Source organism: Anastrepha obliqua, chromosome 3 (genome assembly GCF_027943255.1).
Source record: "Anastrepha obliqua isolate idAnaObli1 chromosome 3, idAnaObli1_1.0, whole genome shotgun sequence".
NCBI classification, from domain to species: Eukaryota; Metazoa; Arthropoda; class Insecta; order Diptera; family Tephritidae; genus Anastrepha; species Anastrepha obliqua.
Window position 1 is genome coordinate 137,932,847 of NC_072894.1, and position 21,007 is coordinate 137,953,853.

Genomic DNA, 21,007 nt, shown 5'->3' on the forward strand with positions numbered 1-21,007 from the left:
TCCTGCGCAATATAAGAAGTGGTCATATTTCCCTTTCTCTACATGGTTTCCATGATTTTATTGACATTTTCGTAGAATGGTTTACCAGAGCGTGCCTTAACGTGTCTCTGACATCCATATTAGTAGGACGGTGTCATTTGACCTACCGCTTTACTGTAATGCGTTTATAAAAACGAGTTTTCTCTTTGGTCGAAGGGATATTGAAGAATGTATGGAATTTTCTATTTACTACCTTTATTTTCAAGCTTCCTCTTCTTCTTCTTGATTGACGCGATAACCGCTTAAGTGAATTTGGTCGAGTTTAACAAAGAACGCCAACAGAACCAACAAAAAATCTTCTCACACATATTCACTCTCCCATCTTATGTCTGTTGCACTGGATCGGGAGTGTACTCGAAATAATTTTCTTTGAATTGCTTCTTTAGACTCCCAGACCGGTGTAATGTCTTCTGAGCTCATATCTACGCTATAGACAAAGCAGCACAAACAATAACTCTAATACACTTACCTCCGCATCAACGCTCTGGCCTCAGCGCGCATCAATACAAGATGAGTCGAAGAACACAGGAGGTCGCTTTCGCTTATCCATCAACACAATACCACACTTTGTTGAGTTCCCGATCATCTGGAGTCGAGGGAAATGAAAAAGCGTTTAGTGTGCAAGGAAAGGCTCTGAGCTTGACTTTCAGCGAGTGGTAGAGGACATTAGCATTCCTCTCAATGAACTGTACACTGCGATTGACTTGAGCATAATCGCGGAAACTAATAGAAGTTGGTCTCTAACTACTAACTGCAGAGTCTCCAAAGCGCTCTGGCCAGAAATGGATCTTAAAAGGACGAAATGTCTGCGTTCAACAGATCAGCTACCAGCGTCTTCGCTGTTGTTATAACTGGTCACTGCACTATTGGCGCCCTAGCCAATGGAATGGGTGTACCTCACAATGGCTTCTGCAGGAGATAGAGAGTAAGAAGAAATTGAATCAGTACAACACCTCTTCTGTGGATGCCATGCACTTTAAATAAGCCGTGACAAATAACTTAGCTATTATTTCTTTGAATAATGCCTCACTGGAGGGCCTGGGTACCTTCTTAGAAATATCTAAGTGGTTTAAGCCACTTAGTTAGGGGATGGAAATAAAATGCAGGTATCACAATCGGCCTTAGGGTCACCGAGTGTCTTGTTTTGGACAAGCAACCTGGTGGTTAACCCAACCTAAGCTAGTGGCTGATGAGTAATTTTGATGAAAACAAAACTATTACAAGATTTGAGAATTGAAATTTTAAAATCGTGTCACTAGGTTCAAGGAAAATACTTGCGAAAGTTTCCGTAGGACTATTAAAGCAAATTGCATGTTCTATAGGTAGGTAGTTATTGTGGTTGCTAATTGCTGCACGTATTCCTGCTGTCAATCCATTGTGATGCCATTAGGGCTCCTCACTCTACACAATCCTTATTCATCCAACCTGTGGCTTTAATGTATTTGTTAGTTAAATCTGCCAAATTTGTCCTATAATACGAGTATTGAACCTTCTTCTACCTGCACCCGCATGGAAAGTGTTTTACAGTATCTTCTTCTTCAATGTCGTTACAACTTCTGCAGTAGTCGTTGTAGAGTACTCCCAATCTGCTGGCATGCCTCTTATAAGGCAATACGCTGTTAGAACTCCAAAAATATGTCTCATGCCCTTCCTGTTAAGTTTCAACAGTCGGTTTGTGTGACCCATGCTCCATCCCGGTCACGCCACCCTACTTGTTGCATAGGTCAGGGGCTGAGTCCATAGCACGTGGGCTATTGTATGATGTGTTCATCTACTAGCAGCTTACCAGTTGTTCTATATGAAATTCTAGTACAGGTTTTTAGTAGGTTTTCGAATGCTGTGAAGCTTTGTAGTATTTAAAAAAAAAGAAGAAACAAAAAACTCTGATTAACTAAAACCGAGCCCTAGAATTGCATAGCATATCGATTTTGTCATGAGTGCAAAAAAAATATATTTTTTGTCGAGCACAAATATTTTTTTATTTGTTACTCAATGCAATGAATAATAACACTTGCATGTGAAATATAGCTATTGACTTACATAAAAAAAATTAAAAAAAAATCGAAGCTTCAGAAAATGCATTGTAACACTAACGTACTTAATAATATTTACTTTTCTCGTGCATCGTTATCATCACACTTACACCCGCGCATGCATTTGAAATTAGGTCAAGAATTTCACATTCAAAAAATTATAAGCAAATTTTACGAATATCTAAACTGTTATTCTTTACTTACTAAAGTGCAAAATTGCTTACGAATGTCACTGTCGTAATTTGCTAAACCTTAACATAAAAATCAACGATCCAAAGAAATATACTCATACATACGTATAAATATCTACTTGTAAATGCTTGTACACATGTGTATAGGGGGCGACTATTAATACGCAACGAGTTACGAGAATAGAACAAAAATACGTACATAGCGAACTGCATCCATAAGCAAACATTTGTGCAAATTCCTCCTATCTATGTATGTACTCGCATGCACGAATGTATAGCAGCCAAGTGTGCACTATCTTTGATTGACACATACCATGAAAGCCAGTTGAGGCAAAGAATGATTTACACTTGTATGTGTGTACGTACGTAATTTCCAATTTGCATGCGCCTAATTTGAAAATTGCCTATTTGCAATTGCACTTTGGGTATATGCACACGCGTTTGTATGTATGTATGTGTGTATGTGCATTCTAGTGTTCATATTTAGCAGCGGCAGTGCGTTGCATGTGACTGCTCTCGGAAAACGTTTATTGAATTAGCATAAAAAAATATAGCATTGTAATAATAATAATAATAATTGGTGAAAAAGTAAATATCTACTATTGTACTTACTATATGTAATACATACATATGTGCATACCAGGTGGCACAAAATTAAGCATGAATTTTGTTTTTGAATAACTTTTCTACTAAATCTGTGCTCTACAAAATCTACACGAATTTTTCCAAAGCTTTCAATAAAGTCGCTTATAAGAAACTGATTCATAAACTTTTGCAATGGCTTAAGTCGTTTTTAACCTTCGGTAGACACACCATTTTTTTTCTTTTTGACGTAAGCCGCACATTTAGTAAATTTCTCCCTAATTTATAAACTTTTTTCACAAACAAAGTTGAAGTTTTTATTTACACCATTTTCTGCAAGTGTTTAGTTAAAATAAATTAAATTTAATGTGAGTTGTTTAATTTAATGTATTGGAAGATATCAGATAATTTAATAATATGGTAAGATTTTCTTCACATAAAGAAAATAAGAGAGAGAGAGAGAAATGAGATCTAAAGAAAAAGGAAATATATCGAAAAACTATCTCGGACTTCAGAAAAATATATAAACTAAAAATAAAGTAGTAAGAACAAGAAAAAAAAGCAGATTCATAAAAATTAGGTAGTGAATTATTAGTTAGTTAATTATTTGCATTCCACGGTTTTTATAGTAGTATGAACTATATTTTTGTATAAAATTAATTAAAGTTAAAAAATTAATTAAAATAAACATAAAATGTGGTGTACACTTTCCTTTGATACTGACAGTATTTAGCTTAGTTTTGTCAAAGGTGAATTTGTATATTTTTTTATCTGTTTTAATTCCATTTCTGCACTGAGTGATTTTCTTTTCGAGCAGTAATGGCAATGTGGTCTAGAAATCGGCCTCTAAAAGAAAATGAGGAGAACATTTTTTATCAGATATGGATGATGAAATAATAATTGATTTTTTTTTCGTTTTTGTTCTTTTGTTTTGTGATGTGTTTGTTTTTGTTTTTTGCCTTCGCAGCATATAAAGGGGTTTCCGATAAGAGGTGTTATTTTTTTATTCAAAGAAAAATGCTAATATATTTTTTAATACAAATGATCGGATGTTTATTTCATTATAAAGAGGAAGGTATGCCGTTAATAATGGAAAATAACATTAAGCAAATTACCACCACGACCGCGCTTATGGGACAATATCCTTTTCATGAAGTTTTCCATAACTGAATTGCAAAGTGGCTGCCCTATGTCCTCGATAGTCTCATGAATTCCATCTTTGAGGTCTTGAATCGACCCTGGGCTGTTGGCGTATACCTTCTCTTTCACGTGGTCCCAAAGAAAAAAGTCACAAGGTGTTAAATCACAAGATATCGTTGGCCAATTGTGATCACCTCTTTGAAAGATATCACGGTCCGGAAACTTTTCCCATACAAGATCAATCATTTCGTTGCTTGTGTGGCACATAGCGCCGTCTTGTTGAAAATAAACGTCCAATTCCGGCCATGAAAAATCGTTAATCATCTCTCGATAGCGCAATCCATTCCAAAATAACACCTGTTATTGGAAAACCCTTTAGTAACCGTCGTCACTACGTGTGTAGTCATTCCACTAAAACCATCCCTCCTCTTCCATTGGATTTTTTCCTCAACCATGGGACTGCTTCCGCATTGTTTCAAGTTAGAGGTCCAAGACAGCGTCTTAAGAAGGACATTCACCATGCGTCCAGGGTCGCCTGTTGTGAAAAACATATGCAATAATGGATTTTGATGACGATTATAGTGTCCTAGACTTGTCCGTATATGGTGTACACTTTCCTTTTACGTTAACTGTATATGCAAAAACAAAAGTATGCCACACACTGGTGTAAATTTCACCTAATCACTTTTTGAAATCTGCATAGATTCGGTCTGCACCAACCACAGAGGACTTACTGCATGAATTCGAAGAATAAAATCGGCGTTGCGACGGTATGTCTAAATGCTGGAAATAAACAAACTACAACTCATCAAATATAATACTTTGTGGATAGGCTCATACCCCAGTGTGTCTTTCGAAGGTTACGTGTGGTGTGTCGTCTCTATTGACGGCGTGCAATGTCCGGCGCCCCTCGGAGCAGTATTCTCTTGCTTTTCATATGCTAAGTTTCTGTTGAACGCTGATGACTTTAAAACTTACGCGTTAGTAAACTCTGCAGATGACATGTACAATTTTCAAGCTAAGATTCGAACTTTTTATTCCTTGCTCATCTTTGCTTAAATGTAATTTTAAAAAATGCTTTCATGCCATTTACTCATATCGATGTTTATTTTTGAAAGCATCTATACTTTTGCAGTTGAAGCAGAAGCGGTAAAAGCAGTCAATCGGTCAATAACTTTTCGAGTTATCGTGTACGCCAATTCGAAAAATATAGTTTTGAGAAAAACGAGTCTAAAGTCGGCAACGAAAATATACCTCTCCCAGCGCTCGAACGCAAAGAATAGAGATGTCACGGTTGACGATTTATGATATAAAAAATTCTTAAATTTACGTTCTACGTTCATATTCTTAAAGAATTATATTGACATTTTATGAAAAAAAAAATTTTATTTGTTTTCGAAATTTTACAGGTCTCTGTCTCCTTAATATTTTTCGAATAATTTGGTCGAAAATTTATGAAAAAAAGTTATTCATTAAAATATCTTCAGAAAGGTTTTTTAATATTTTTCGAATTAATTTTGAGTAATAAAATATAGTTCGTATTTTTTATATTAGCGTTTTTACCAATCAATTTTTAATTTTATATGTATACATGATTAGCAATGTAAATACATATGCACATATATATGTAAAGTATATACACGTGCGTCATTATTAGTGCTAATATGGTAACATTATTAAATCAGCTCTAATATGAAGGCACACTTGTGCAAATATTCACACAATTTTTGTTGATACAATTCTAGCCAACTTTTTAACTGCAATTAGGCATAATAAAAACCAGGTACTTTGCTATTTATTTAGTGTGCATTAGCAAATTTTTTAAGTTTTTTGAACGCATTCAAAATATTTACAATTATTAATTAAGGGTTTAGTTGATAATTTTTGTTTCTTCCTTCACAGCAATACACAATTCTTTATTTAAATTTTTATTTACTTTTTAGTAACGTTTTAACAACTTTTTCTTTTCATCATTGCCCATGCATTAATTCTCTTTACATTTTGCCATTTTAGTTGCCCATTTCGCTTACACAGCAACCCCCTTAATTTACATAAATTTCAATCAAATTGTGCGCAAAATTTATACGAATCACCAACTAGGCAACCTACTAGCCCTCTATTGGCGGTGGCAAACACTTATTGTATGTTTGTATATATGTATGTATGTAAATATGTATGTATGTACGTATGTACATTTAACAAACTAGCTTACACATACTCTAATATTTACACACACATGCACATACTTTTCCATGAATACGAAATATGAAAAGCACTTAAAGTACATTTTTTGCCTCTCTTTTTTTGCTTCTTCCTGATTTTCATGCCACCACAGCCGCCACTGTATATTATAACGCCAACCTACAAGCGCGTCGAACAATTGGCGGAATTGACAAGACTCGGTTATACGTTAAAGCATGTGCCGAATTTGCTGTGGCTCGTCATAGAGGATGCGAATCAAACGTCGCCGCTGGTGTTGCAGACACTTAATCGCATTGGTGTGCCTTTTGAATACTTTCTAGGTGAGTTAAATTTTACATATCTACGTGCCTGCTAGGGATGACAATATTTGAGAAAAAGTTTGATATCGAGATTTCGGGATGTTTTTAAAGTGGTTCAAGGACTCATCTTTCGATATAAATTTTTGAAAAAAGTAAAATTTAATAACTAAAATGATTTTAAAAATAACATTTCTTTTAATACAAACAAATTTGAATGTAATCGATTTACCGATTTATCGCTTTATTTGTAAATATTATTGTTGCAGTTTTCAAATTCGATTTAAATTTAGCTCATATTGCATTAGCAAATTAAAAAAGATCTTTTGCCAATTGAAAAACTTTTATTATAATCAAAATATAAATTTAACAAATTTTTACTTCTTTTGGCCTTTGAATTTTTCGGTATTTCCGAGACCTAAAAACACTGGCATACCTAGTAATACATACGCATATTTAAAAATATATGCCATTTTCCCTGCTCCTCATTTCATTGTACACTACATACCTTCAATTATTATTATTATTTTATTTTATTTTTTGCTTGCACTTGAATTTTTCCTAATGTTTTCACGGTCACGAGGGCGCCGAGCTATTGCCATTACGGCAAAAGTCGCTCACTTTTAGCGTTGCTCAGCTATAGTCACCATAAAACATTTTTTTTTTCAATTTTCCTTAATATTTTTCTTCTCACTGCATACTTTGCTCACAATTTGATTACTGACTGTACGTTTTTATTGCTTTTATCATTTTCTTTCAACCTTTTTTAGCGCCCATGCCGGAGGAGTATAAACATACGAAAAAGGCCAAGCCGCGTGGTGTTTCGAATCGCAATCGTGGCTTGGATTATATACGCGCCAATGCGACTAGTGGCGTCTTCTACTTTGCGGACGATGACAACACTTATGACATCTCTATATTTGAGCAAGTAAGTTGTAATGGCGTCTAAATGAAAGTGGCGGGGGTTACTTGTAGTGTTGATGGAATACTAAGGAGGTTGTTATAATATTATATTAGTCTATTATGCTTTTCATAGAAAGTTCTGCTATTCCTCTACCCCCAAATGTCCACTAACTGAAACGTAAAGAAAAGAAAAAATGTAATTTTCTTTGTAATATTCACTTGCTTACTGAGTGAGACTTTTCAGCCAACTTTAAAAAGTCACTATAGTTACTTACCATTGCCAGGAAGAACTGATACTAATTGAGGGTGAAGCTTAAACTTTGCTGCAGCTAATATGCAAACCCTCTAGTCCATTAAGTAGCACTGCTTTCGTGAAACTTTTCTTAATTAAAGCATAGGGGACTCTTGATAATTTAAGACAACTTATTTCATTATTATGTAATTTTAATAATTGTTTTATGAAAATACGGCCGCCCTAGCCGAACGGGTTGGTGCGTGACTATCATTCGGAATTGAGAGAGACCGTAGGTTCGAATCTCGGTGAAACACCAAAATTAAGAAAAACATTTTTCCAATAGCAAACCTCCGAGTGTATTTCTGCCATAAAAAAGATCCTCATAAAAAAATATCTGCCACTTGTATTCGTGCCACTGTAGGTCTCCCCATCCATTTGTGGAACAACATCAAGATGCACGCCACAAATAGGAGGAGGAGCTCGGCCAAATACCGAGAGGGGTGTCCGCGCCAATTATATATATATACAGGGTGCGCCATCTTTTATGTCAGCATGTAAATGCTGAATAACTTTGTCCTTTACCAACCGATCGACTTCAACATACATGTTTTCGATACGCCAATTCAGTACAATTTCAACCATGGATCGCCTTACACCGAAACAACCGAAATCGACGCTATAAAACCCGAAATGCTTGACAAATGCAAAAGAAAGATCGCAGTTTGTGATTGCTAATAAAGGTGGCCACTTAAATGATATTGTATTGAAAAAATAGTTTTAATAAATTGTAAATAACCAAACCAAATAAACGTACCTTACTTATAAAAATCAGTTGTGTTTTCTTTCAAAGTTAATTAATGTTTTCATACCGACATAAAAGATGGCGCACCCTGTATATATAATCTGTTAGATAATTGCATGGCATCTATTTTTTGAATTTGAATCCGGCATAGGTCCGCCGCGTCTACGAGTTACCTGGCCCATCCGATCAGTCCTTATATTTTTACTACTTTTTCCAATAAATCTGACCGAGTGACGTCAGTGGTGGCTTCAACATTCCAATAAATCAATTGTTAAGCATTGTACGGCATCTCGCCGTTTTGTTGGAACCGCAAGTCATCAACATTTAGCTGATTAGTTTTTGGAAACAAAAGTGCCGTAAACACGGCTCGGTAGTGCTCCCCATTCACAGTAACTGCAGCTCCTTCGTCATTCCTCGTAAATATGTGTAAGTACCAATGATGTCGCCAGCGTGTAAGCCGCACGTGAAATGGACAAATGTTCTGACGTTAAACGATTCATGATGACTTGCCAAACCTTACTAAACACAAATGTCAAAACAGTGTGCCATTTCAGCTGTCAAACCATAGTTATCGATATCGATAATTCTCATGCAGCTAAAAAAGCACCCAATACTATATAAGCCCGAATAATTCTAGTTTCATATTTTGTGCAATTTGAAAAACAAAAATATGCAAAATTTCATAAAACTATCAAACATTTTTGCAAAATTTGTATGAAAATATCGAGTATGCATTGAATTATAATATAATCGTGTCAGTTTTTGACAATCTTTTTTTCGTGTTTTCTTCCATATAATGAGCATTCCATTCGATATGAGCATTCCTTATATGGAGAAAATGCATGATGAAAAGAATAATAAGATGGCGCCTATCGTAGTAGATACCACTTTGCTCTCAGCGAATTTGACAATGAGTTACGTCGTTTTAGCACCAGTATGGCCAGATTACCATTTTCGTAACTTGATTTAGCATTTTTTTTGTTATTTAGTCTAGGAGTTTTAGTTCTTTCTTCATAATATTTTTCTAGCCTGTTCTAATTAAAAGTAATGTTTATAATTTAGTTAAATATAAATTTGCTCTTTCAAAATATCAAACTTTATAAGAAACAACCAATTTGCATTAGCACTAAAATCTTCCCAGAGTGACCTTTTATAACATTCTTTTGTTTAATAATACAGTTTTTTGAACTTACAGTTTCGGTAGCTTTAAATTAAAAACAATAAGAAACAAGCACCAAACTTAACATTTTGGTTATAAAAAAGCACTAAATTTATAACGAAGAGCAAATGGTTGGCAAAACTGTACAACTTGGCAAAAGTGACGTCACGCACTCTCTGATGGGCGCGTTTCTATCATTCTTGGACAAAATATACAAAATAATAAAAGTCATATGATATCAAGGCAGAACTCTTAAGAAACAATTAGAGGTGCCATAGCCACAACCTTAAAACTTAGTCGATTAGTTTTGGTATAACCATAAATAGCTAGGTAGAGAAACAAATAAAAAATTTCGGAAAATCAAAAAAAGAACATCAACACACATAAACACACTTTTTATTGCCCACTTTTTTTTTGTTTTTGCATCCTAAAATCTGTATGTATTTGTCTACAGACTCTGATAATTTTCCACTAAAGGCGGATTCACCATTCGTGTCCCGACTACTTCTGTTTATTATTTTCCACTCAGTTGCTCAGAGAAATGTAAAAAAAATATGCTAAACATTCGAACAACCTAATTTTGACTACTTGTCTAAACGTCTTGTTTACTAGGATTGCCATTATCCCTTTTTTCCATGCGTTTGTCAGCAGTTTACAAATGTCAATAAAATATTTCATGGGTTGGCAGCAGTTTCAATGCCTGTCGACTTGCGACGAGCAGGATTTTCCATAAAAATATTTTAAAATTGTCATTTACAAAAAAGTCTCAACTCATAAAATTAAATTCAGCCTAAGGCACATAAAACAGGTCGCATTAGTAAAGGCACTGATTTAATTTCAATTTCAGAGGCCGGAAAAAATGTTGATTTTCAATAATTTTGTTTTGCTAGTCAATTGCTTTATTTTACAAAAATAAAAACATAGCATTAATACATCATGTTTCGACTTGACTTAAGCAAAATTTCAAAAAAAAAAAAAAAAAAAAAAAAAACAATTATTAATTGTAAAAGTTATCGCTGTTTGTGTGGAGTCACTTGCGGTGATCATCACAAGTACTTGGAGATTCCTCTAAAATCAATCGGGCAAGAGAAAATAGTTTTATTAATAGAGAATCTTGTGATTGTGATTGTCAGATTTTCGAGTAAACAGCCGACAATTAATTGTTAAAAAAATAGAAATTAAAAAAAATCCTTCCTTTGTAATTTTTTAAAGAGCCGTATAAATTTTATTGAAAATTACGGAGTTTACGAAATTACAAAAATTATTAAGCGGTTTTTAATAGGACTATGAATAAGTTCTTGCGGTTTTTTTTCGAAATTTGAATTTCGGATCATTCCCATGGCTTTTAAACGTTTGGAAATGGTTGATTGATCAACTCCCAAAGTTTTTGCAACCTCCGTTTGAGCCGGATCTTGATAGAGCAATTCCTCCAATTCGGTATCCATGAACTTTGGCGGCGCGGCCAAAGCGTGCAAACCACTTCTGGCACGTTCGCTCAGCTAGAGCATGCTCACCATAAACTTCCACCAAGATACGATGACTTTCGGCTGCTTTTTTCTTCATATTAAAGAATTCCCCGCAAAAACACATTATTTGGCACGAAATTCGACATTTTCAAGTGTGGTAAAAATATTGTTGTTTACGCTTCAAATAAAAAACTTATACTGACGTTTGTGCCTTACGACAGTAGCTCTCCAATGAATGTTTGGAAATGTGGATCGATGGAATAATAATCAAGTTACGCCATCTGTTGTAAAACCGCACGAACTTATCCATAGACCTATTAAGTTACAGTGATTCCCAGACCAAAAACATAGTTTTGAGAAAAACGCATTTAAAGTTTTGCTACCGAGCTCCGGAGCGCCCGAGCGCCCTTTGTTAATTGTTGAATAACTCGAAAAGTATTTATCGGATTCACTTCAAATTTTCACACAACATTTTTAAGATACTATAGTTTAAGAAAATGCAATTTCCAATTTCTTGAAAATTGTGTCTACCCCTAACCCCTTAAGTGTCAAATTTTACTTAAATTCCTCAAAGTTGTAAAATTTTCTTTAGAGGTTTTGACATCCTAGTGAGCAAAAGCAACTTGCCCTAAAAGTACAATGTGCCTTGATTCAACCTTATATTTTCTTTATGACTTTTGTTTTTTTAACCAGAAATAATCCTTACATAGTTTTCTGTAATATTTAATATTTTATCTAATATATTAAACGAAAATAAACTCTATTGCGCACGAAGGCGTACGCTTATACCGATTTATTTGCAGAGGAAAGAGTTTATGCATTTGAAAGAGAATATTATACGCTGAACAGCTAACCGCCGCTGGTGCTTGCAGCGTCAGTCTCTTGTTTAGTTTTCACACCCCGTACGACTGAGTGATTCTTAACACATAAACAATTTCTGATTTTCATTTTTAATTTTACTGATTGTATTACAAATCCAACTCAATAAGAAATTCCAAATTGCCTCTTCTTACTCCATAGATGCGCTACACAAAGAAGGTTTCAATGTGGCCTGTGGGGCTGGTCACTAAGTACGGCGTAAGTAGTCCCATCATACAGGACGGCAAAATCACTGGTTTCTACGATGGTTGGATAGGCGGGCGTAAGTTCCCTGTCGATATGGCTGGTTTTGCGGTGAGCGTGAAATTTTTGCACGAGCGACCGGAAGCAAAAATGCCTTTCAAACCAGGCTATGAAGAAGATGGCTTCCTAAAGAGTTTGGCGCCATTAAATTTAACAGAAATCGAGCTGCTAGCATCCGATTGCACAGAGGTGATATACATGAACGATTTATTATTAATATCACATTTATTAATAAAAACAAAAAAAAAATATTTTATTGCTTACAGATCTTAACGTGGCATACACAAACGAAGAAGAACTCAAATGCTTCGGCGCTCAATATGACAGCGTATGGCAGTACGAATTTAGTGATGCTGGATAAATTATTAGTACGCACGTAACATGGGTAAAAAATAAGTAAAAGTGTGTTAGAAAAGTAAAACCGAAAAGAAGTAAGGCGCAACAGTGAAATGCAAGCAAACAGTGAAGGCGCAAGCAAACTGAAATTACCAAAAGAAGCAAATAAATATTTAAAAGGCGTTGCAATGCTTTATCAACACTTTACTGCTGCAAACCCTTATCAATTCTGCATATGTGTATGTGCGTAAACCATCTTTATTTTCTATGTCTGTAGTTTGTAAGCGTAATTTTCGACTTTGATTTCCAAAAGTGTGATTAAATAAAGAGTGAGCACAAAAAGCGAAAAATTGTATGTAAATATATTAGTTAGGCATTTCGAAGTTGTACAACTAATTTCTAAATTTAATTACTATAATAAACTATTTGTATGATGCATCCTTATATTTAAGTAAAACTACCAAAGCGTATCTGTATTTAGTCATTGATTGTAAATAAGTTGACGTAGAAGGGGCGGAACCTCCAATATTTGTATGACAGGGACAATTAGTGTTAATGAAAATTTTGTAAAATGCGCGATTTTAACTTTAATTAAAGTGATAATTTCGTAATTTTGTAGCCTCATATCATTAAGTGCGTATGTATGTACAAGTACACTATTTTTTAAGTTATTATAATTTGCGCTTTGATTTAGCAACAACAGGTCACACATATAAGTATACTATCATTTATAAGTAATAAAAAACTGAACGCACTGAAATATTGAAAACTGACAAATTTGCCTTAATTTCAAAAAATATACTATAAAATGTATTGAAAATAGTCAGGCTAGGTAGAAACCTCTCAATCGATGAGCAATTGTTCCCAACTAAAGCATCTTTTGTGCAAAAAGCATATAATTAGCAGGTGTAAATCTGGTGTTAAGTTGGTGGTCAAATGCAGATTCGTTTTACTGACTTTGTTTTACTTTGCTTTGACAACTTCTCTGGCCAAATAGTAACTTTTGAAGCTATCAGAATAATCGTCAAAATTAACCGGAGCTATAGGATTCCGAAACCCCTCCCTTTAACAACTGTCAGAGGGATGCCGATGACTGGGTAGGAGGTTTCTAAGACCAATTCAGTCCCCCTCCTGGCATGTTCATCAGCATATGTCTTGGGACTCAGATTAGAGAAATTAAAACTGCACACCCTAGAGATTTGATTTTCTCCTTATAGAAGTTGACTAGTTTGGATCTGCACCATGGCGTCGTCAGAGCCTTAACCGTGGCTTGACTATCGGAAAAAATGTTAATATCTCTCTCGCTCTCACGTTCCCTAAGCACTTTGCATGAATGTGGGATCGCAATTTAAGGATATTGTCAAAGTAATGTTTTTGTCCCTCATATATGACAGCTTAAGAGTCCACTTTTGACCGCTATGTGGCAAATAGTGTCATTATTTAGTGTATGTTGCGAATTGGGACTTACAGTTCGGTTACTCTGCAAGGTTAACGTGAGGAAGGTTATTTGTATGAAAATATCTACGTTTTTAAGAATGTTTGTTTGTCAGTACAGCTGATGTTAGTTTATTCGTGAATTTTTTAAATAATAATACATTTGAATAATATTTTCTGAATTTTCATAGAAAAATATTGAAACGACTGACAGTGGATTCTGCTCAGACAGAACCGAGTTAATTTTTCTAAATTCGAACAATCAATGCAGGTCTGATGACTTTCATAAAAAGTTCGTTCACATATATTACAAATATAGATAAGCTAAAACAAATACGAAAGAAGGGCACACAGGCACTTTTTCAACATGAAATATGAGTTTGTGGAACAAGAGTTCCATTATTTTAAGGTAAAATTTTTGTGCAAATGATTTAAAACTGTTTTATGGCCGATCTTTAGCGCCTGAGCGATGCTACGACTACTAACATGCCGATCAACTTCGATTATTTCTGTGATTTTAGCGACATTTTCGACGAAGCGCCTACCTGTGCAAGGTGCATCTTCAACATTAAAAATGCCGGAACGGAGTCGACGGAACCAAAATTGCATGTAATTAGCTGCTTACTGTAACAGTATCGGCACCATAAACACCATTCACAAATTCAGCGGCCACTTAAAACTTGCAAAACAACTAACAAAATTCAATGCACTACAACCCTGAATAATTGAAAATTTCCACAATTTCTGAGTAAAAAGTTTGAAATGTTTATGAAAATTCGCTGAATTTTTAAAAATTTTGTGCACAGCTTGAAACTTTACATTATTTGGCTTTTTTGCAATATAAACTATTGTTTTATAAAAATAAAATAATTGAAATTAAAAAGAAATAAATAAATTGTCAAAAGTTGTTAATATGTGGTGAATACTGACTGTATGTGAGCAATACAAATATATCATTTTTTTGTTTTGATAATAATGAAATAAAATAAATTTTTGTATAATAATAAACAAAAGACTATTTTATGATTAATTCATAATAATACATGAAGACTAAAATTCTATTAATCCCCCGTAAAATGGTTTGCCAAGTGTAAAACAAAATAAAAGCAAAGAATGAGAAAACTGGATGCGCCTAAAAGCAGACTGCTGTTGCTTTTGAAGGAGAACCATATATGCTATGGTGTGTGAGTGAGCTGAAACGGCAATTTAGGTATTTGCTTTATCTGTAGCAAACTTTGTCGCCGTATTGCATGCATTGTATTTAAATTAATAAAGTTTTCGCTCTGCTTCAATTTCTATTTCAATGGTATTCTCAATTTATTTGCCTCTCTAAAAAATCTGCTCAATGAACTCTATTCAAATTTGTCAGCATCTTGCATACCTTAATATTTATTATTCCATATAATTATGTGTGTATGAATGTATATGCACACATGTATGGGCCATTCTATAAAATATACAATACATTAAGCAAGCCACACAACTAAACAAAGCATTAGTTTTTTCTAAATAACTTTTAAGTGAATTCTTATAATAAAAGATTTAAGCAAGAGAAGCTTCAAAAAGACAGAATATAACTGTAAACAACCATGAAAAAACATGAAAATATGCTATTAAATGTTTCAGTGGCACGATAAATATATGAACGTATTTGGACACATATTGCAATAAATAGAATTTACAAATATTAAAAATTAAATATTTGGAATTTCCACTTTTTCAATTCATAAAATATTAGTTGATAAAATATTTTAGAAATTGAAAAAAAAATTTAGTTACTGAAAAAGCGATTTTCTATAGAAATTTTAGAAACTAGAAATGAAAGGAACGTTTATTCTTTACTAAATATTTTGCTTATTATTCCAAACACATTCCAATTTACAATTAGAAATTGAAAGCAAGCATTTTGAAAATTTTTGATTTTGTTTGATTTTTTTATTGCTCTAAAATTCTTATCTGTGAAAAAAAGTTCTTCTATCTAAAAAATTTAAAAGCAGATATTTAAAATTGTAAACATATATTTAAGAAAATTTCTTAGAATGAAATGAAAAATTTTCAAATTCTATGAAATGAAGAAAATTACTATGTACAATTTTTTGAAAAGTTTTCGAAATTTTATAGGAAAGAACATACGTGCTTTATGAATGAATTGAAGAATGAATTTGAAAAATTTTGAAAATTCTATACCACTTTATTGAAAAACTTTTTTTTTACAACAAGAAATATTATTTGTAGAAATAAGAAATGGAAAAGTTTCAAACGTATCGGCAAATTCTTAAACTTTTTGAGATTTTGTACACGGTAAATCTGGCAATGGAAGACTTTAATGAAAGGCACATTGTAAATTGTACCGTTTTTTTTAATTAGCTTTATTTATTAAAAAGGGGTTTTCACAATTAAAAATGGAAAATTTTTATAATAATTTTCACTAAAAATTTCTTGGTTATTCTGAATTTTTTTTTAATTTAGATAGTGAAAACTGGAACTTTGGGAATTGTATACTTTTCTTATAAAATAATTCATTTTTATTTTTATAATTCATATTTATATTTAAAAAGACGTTTATAAAAAAGTTTAAAATTAAAAAAAAGTAAAAGAGAGAATGAAAAATTTTAATAATAAAATAACTTAAAAACTTAAAAAGCAAAGTTGTGGTAAAAATTAGAACTTTTAATATTCAACATTTAGAAAATTTTGAAAAAGGTTAAAGTGAATGTGAAAAATTTTAATGATAAAAATAGTTTTGATTTGTTTTTTTCAAAAACTCTTGATGAAAATTAGAACATCAACATCGAAAACTTTAAGAATTTTGAGTAAAGAAAAATGCTTGTGTTTTTTTTTTTTCTTGTTCACTCTAGGAGCATAGGGCCTCGACAAGACTTGTCTTGTGTTGGTTTCGTTAATCTATTTGATTTATGACAGGTTAGGTGATTAGCCTGCCGCTATCAGCCCTAAGTAGTGCCCACTTGTCCTTGCTTAGAAACAGCGACTTCTTACTGCTTCGAGCGCCATCTGTGTTTCACATTTTTGTTTTGCTGGCGCCAAGGAAGCCAGTGCAATGTCTAACTGTGTCTTTTTCTTTGTTTTATTTTTTGTGCTGGTTTTAGCAGCCACAATGCAAATAATGCGCAGACTATTGTGCGGGAGTAAGGATGGAAAGGATAAGTGTTTGGGGTTAAGGAATGGAATTGGAAGAAAGTAGGGCAAATTTGGAAAAGTGCAAGGACCGTGCTTTACGTGGGATTTGAACTCACAACCTCTTTTTTTTAATTTTTCTAGAAAATTAAAAATTTTGAGAAAAGTAAAATTAAAGTAAAAATGTTTAATAAAAAATTAGAATTTTTTTTTTATTTTTCGGTCCAATTAAAAAACTGTTTATCGAAAACTTTAAAAAAATTTGAGAAATATAAAATAAAAGTGAAAAATTTTAGTAATAAATATAATTTTTTTCAATAATTTGGGGTGAAAATTAAAAAGTTTAGTAAACATTTTTTTAACATTTTGTGAAAAGTAAAAATGAGAGTGAAATGTGAAGCCACGGTTAGCAAACGGGTTACTCCACAAGCGAGCTCGGCAGGCTGAGAAAGGCTGCAGATGGACAAAACTGATGTTACTTGTCATGTCCGACCGACTGTCGCAGTTCCTCCTGTCACTAAGAGGAAGCTGGTTGGACTAATGACGGACCACTTTCTATGGGCAAAGCACATGGAAAAGGTGGGCATCTCAGACAGTGTACTTTGCCCAGCATGTAGAGAGGAGGATGAGACGGCGGACCACTTCCTGTGCGTCTGCCCCGCTCCCGTTCGCTCAAATCAGGCTTGAGGTCTCTGGCACTGATGTGTCTTCGGAGGTCAAGCAGATTTAAAGAAAATTAAAAAGGGAATCCGAGCGCAGTACAATGGACTTAATTGTGTCTGAGTACTGTACTCGCTAGTCTGTCTCGACAAAAAAAAAGAAATATTTAAAACATTTTTTATTTCTCAAGCATTAAAAACTTTAATTTCGTCAATTTTGATAATTTTGAGAAATTGGAAATGAAATAATAAAAATTTTGTTTTGTTTTTTTTTTTTTGTTGAAATTTAAATCAGAAATTTTGAAACGGAAACCTGAAAAATTTTAATAATTCTTTTACAAAATTTTCAAACTTGTATACAATTTTCAACCAGCACTTCTTACTGATATTTAAAAATTGATTTTAATTTATTTTTATTTTATTGAATTAAAACTATTTAATTTAATTATCGAAATTTTGAAAAGTATTTTTGAAAGTTTTCTTCCTAACTAATTCCGGTGCTTAGCAAGAAATGATTTTGGAAGATTGCCGATATTATTTTAGTGCTCTTGGTTTGAAAATTATTTCCACGAACAATCACCAAAATACAGTCATCAATTTAAGATACAAAAACAAAAATAAAATAATATGTATAGAGAAGAATTTGATAAGGGAATACATACAAATAATATTTTACAGTAAAGTACTAAAAACCATAACTCTTTTAATATTAACTATTTATACTAAAATTCCAAGATATAGAAAACTACAAACTCAATAACTAAATGAGCTCTTCAACTGACCTTAACCATTTTTTAAGTATTACAAAATATTTGCAATCTAAAAAATACTATACAAATATACATAACTTTTAAGTGAAATTAGACTTTTATGAAAATACTACACACACAAAACACACAAACCTATATTTAACATTACTAAAAAACCCCGATTAAACTGAGCTGCACGAACTACACACTTAGCTAGACACTTGAAAATTGTTGTACTAAAATAAGTTGCAGATGAAACAAAAATTGCAGAATTGTAGTATTACAAAGTTCAGATATTGTGAGCCAAGCCCAAAAGAGAGATACAAGTTTAACAATTAAAATGAAAAACTATTACGAAATTATACTCGTTTAAAAAATTTTGTAAATATACCTAAAAAGACGAAAAGCGAAAATAGGAAGAAAAAACCCCAGATAAAAATTTTGAATAAAAGGAATATGAAAAATGTGTGCGTGTTTTTATTTTTTTCAATTAAGCATAATAATATGTAAGAGGGTTTTAGAAGTCTGAGAAAAAAGCTAGATAGAATGCTGACTATAGCTTCAATTTCTACCCACACTGCCACACCCTGGTAATCAGGGCAACCATACCTGACGGTGAGGTATGCCAGGAAAAGGTAAGGTGCCCTAGACATGGCTAGTTGACTGGGACGGCAGCCCTTGGTCGGGACAAACCCGAGTCATTCCGGCAACGTAGAACCGGCTGCCCATTCAACTACCCCGCGAAGCGCGCGTAACTTTGTCCCAATTGCGTGCTGGATACTGTAGCAGGATAAACTGGTACTTATCCAGAATCGACCACAACATACCCAATAATTGTCTAGCAAGTGAAGGCATACCGCACGACACTAACTACCTATTCACATGGCCCTTTCCCTATGGACCCAACCTGTCGAAACAGCACGTTTTCTGGGTCTACCCTCAGGTAAGTTAGACAGAGGCGACCGGTAACTACATATAGGGCTTAGTAAGATGAAACAACAACAACCACAACGAATATTCCACGACAGTCGGTTTTGCGTTGCCGGAAGGACTCGGATTTATATCCGGCCGAGGATTGTCACTCCAGCAGCATTTCCCGTACATGTATGGGGAATGTTTATGCTGTTCCAAAAACAAGGTATTTGCGTGAAAGACAATGTCGGAGCTCACGAGAGGTGAAGCTTTTGGGGCCTACTTTGACATATACAACTTCGAGGTCTCCCGAAGTTCGCAGGGTCTGTCTCGGAGCGGGTGGCTGCAAAAGGAATCTTCCTTTGGCTTGTAACTTACTGATGTACTCCACCTTTCACGAGCTACAGATAAAAAACATGAACCCCCGAGGAATACAATATATTCGACGAAAAAGTACGAGAAAGAAATGACTGGTGCCCTTTTTTAAACTCGGCCAAAATCGCTTAAGTGGTTATCGCTCCAATCAAGAAGAAGAATAGAGCCGGCTCCCTGATTCCGAACAACAATAGAAGAAGAGGGGTGGAAAAGAGATATGAAACCTAGCCCCAAAACGCTTAATATATTTACTGACGACCCGAAAATGATGGACGGAGTAGGGGCAGGGATTTATTGCGCAGAGCTGGACATCAGAACACTATTACAGTATTTTTCTATCAGAAGTCTTTGTGGTTGGAAAGGCTGCAGAAATAGCACTAGCGAGGACATCGAGCAACTCCAACATAAATATATACATTGATAGTCAAGCGGCAGTAAATTAATCTGAAATTTCATCTAAAAACGTTATTAGGACCAGGGAAGGCCTAGAGTGACTAGATGCAGACAGACGGTTAGACAGAAGGTGGAATAATCTAGCCACTTGTAAAATCGTGAAAATCATGTGTACACAGAATTCAGATAAATACGCCAGATTCGTACTAGCCCTGTCTAGAAAGAAAAGCAGAACTATCGTAGGTATACTGACAAGCCACAATTTGTTAGCAACACACACATACAAGATGGGAATTACAAACAATGATAGCTGCAGATTTTGCAATAAACTAGAAGAGAGAGAAACTCTTGAACACCTTCTATGTTCTTGCCCTGCATTAGCTAGAACCCGAATGAAATGTTTATTAGCTCTACAATATGAGAGGTTAGAATGTCTCTCGGCGTTAGAGCTTCAGAGCTTACTTAGATTCGCAAAAGACGCAGGCTTATTTCAAGAAGTCTACTACAAGGAAACGTAAGGGTCAAGTTCCACCCGGTTCTACTAAGGACCAATAGTTCTATGTCTTGGGTCTCAGCCAGCCAGGTCAACCTAACCTAACGTAACCTGCTCTCTGATTTCTCAAAATTGCATTATGTACCGGAAATTGGCACAGATTGATGTTGTATTGCCAAAAAGGTTGTGGAGATCTTCCTTATTATTGAACACATTTCGAGTAAGTCCTTACAGACACAACTGCCGACACACACACAAATCGGTTTGAAAAACACTCTCAGATCAGTAAGTTTCAAAGTGAATTGCTGGGCAAAAAGTCTTGTTTCTACCACAGTCCATTTTTTAAGTATC

General features: G+C 34.1%; 1 protein-coding gene across 12 annotated transcripts in view; it reads left to right on the forward strand.

Annotated features, from left to right (window-relative positions):
• The window catches only part of LOC129240712 (galactosylgalactosylxylosylprotein 3-beta-glucuronosyltransferase P), a 113,776-nt gene extending 100,493 nt beyond the window's left edge, over positions 1-13,283 (forward strand). For all 12 annotated transcript variants that reach the window (XM_054876672.1, XM_054876669.1, XM_054876670.1 and 9 more), the window contains 4 exons: positions 6,321-6,507; positions 7,254-7,411; positions 12,069-12,359; positions 12,437-13,283. In XM_054876672.1, the coding sequence (XP_054732647.1) occupies positions 6,321-6,507; positions 7,254-7,411; positions 12,069-12,359; positions 12,437-12,550 (750 nt within the window). In that variant the 3' untranslated portion in view covers positions 12,551-13,283. The remainder of the gene's footprint in view (positions 1-6,320; positions 6,508-7,253; positions 7,412-12,068; positions 12,360-12,436) is intronic.
• The last annotated feature ends 7,724 nt before the right edge of the window (positions 13,284-21,007 follow it).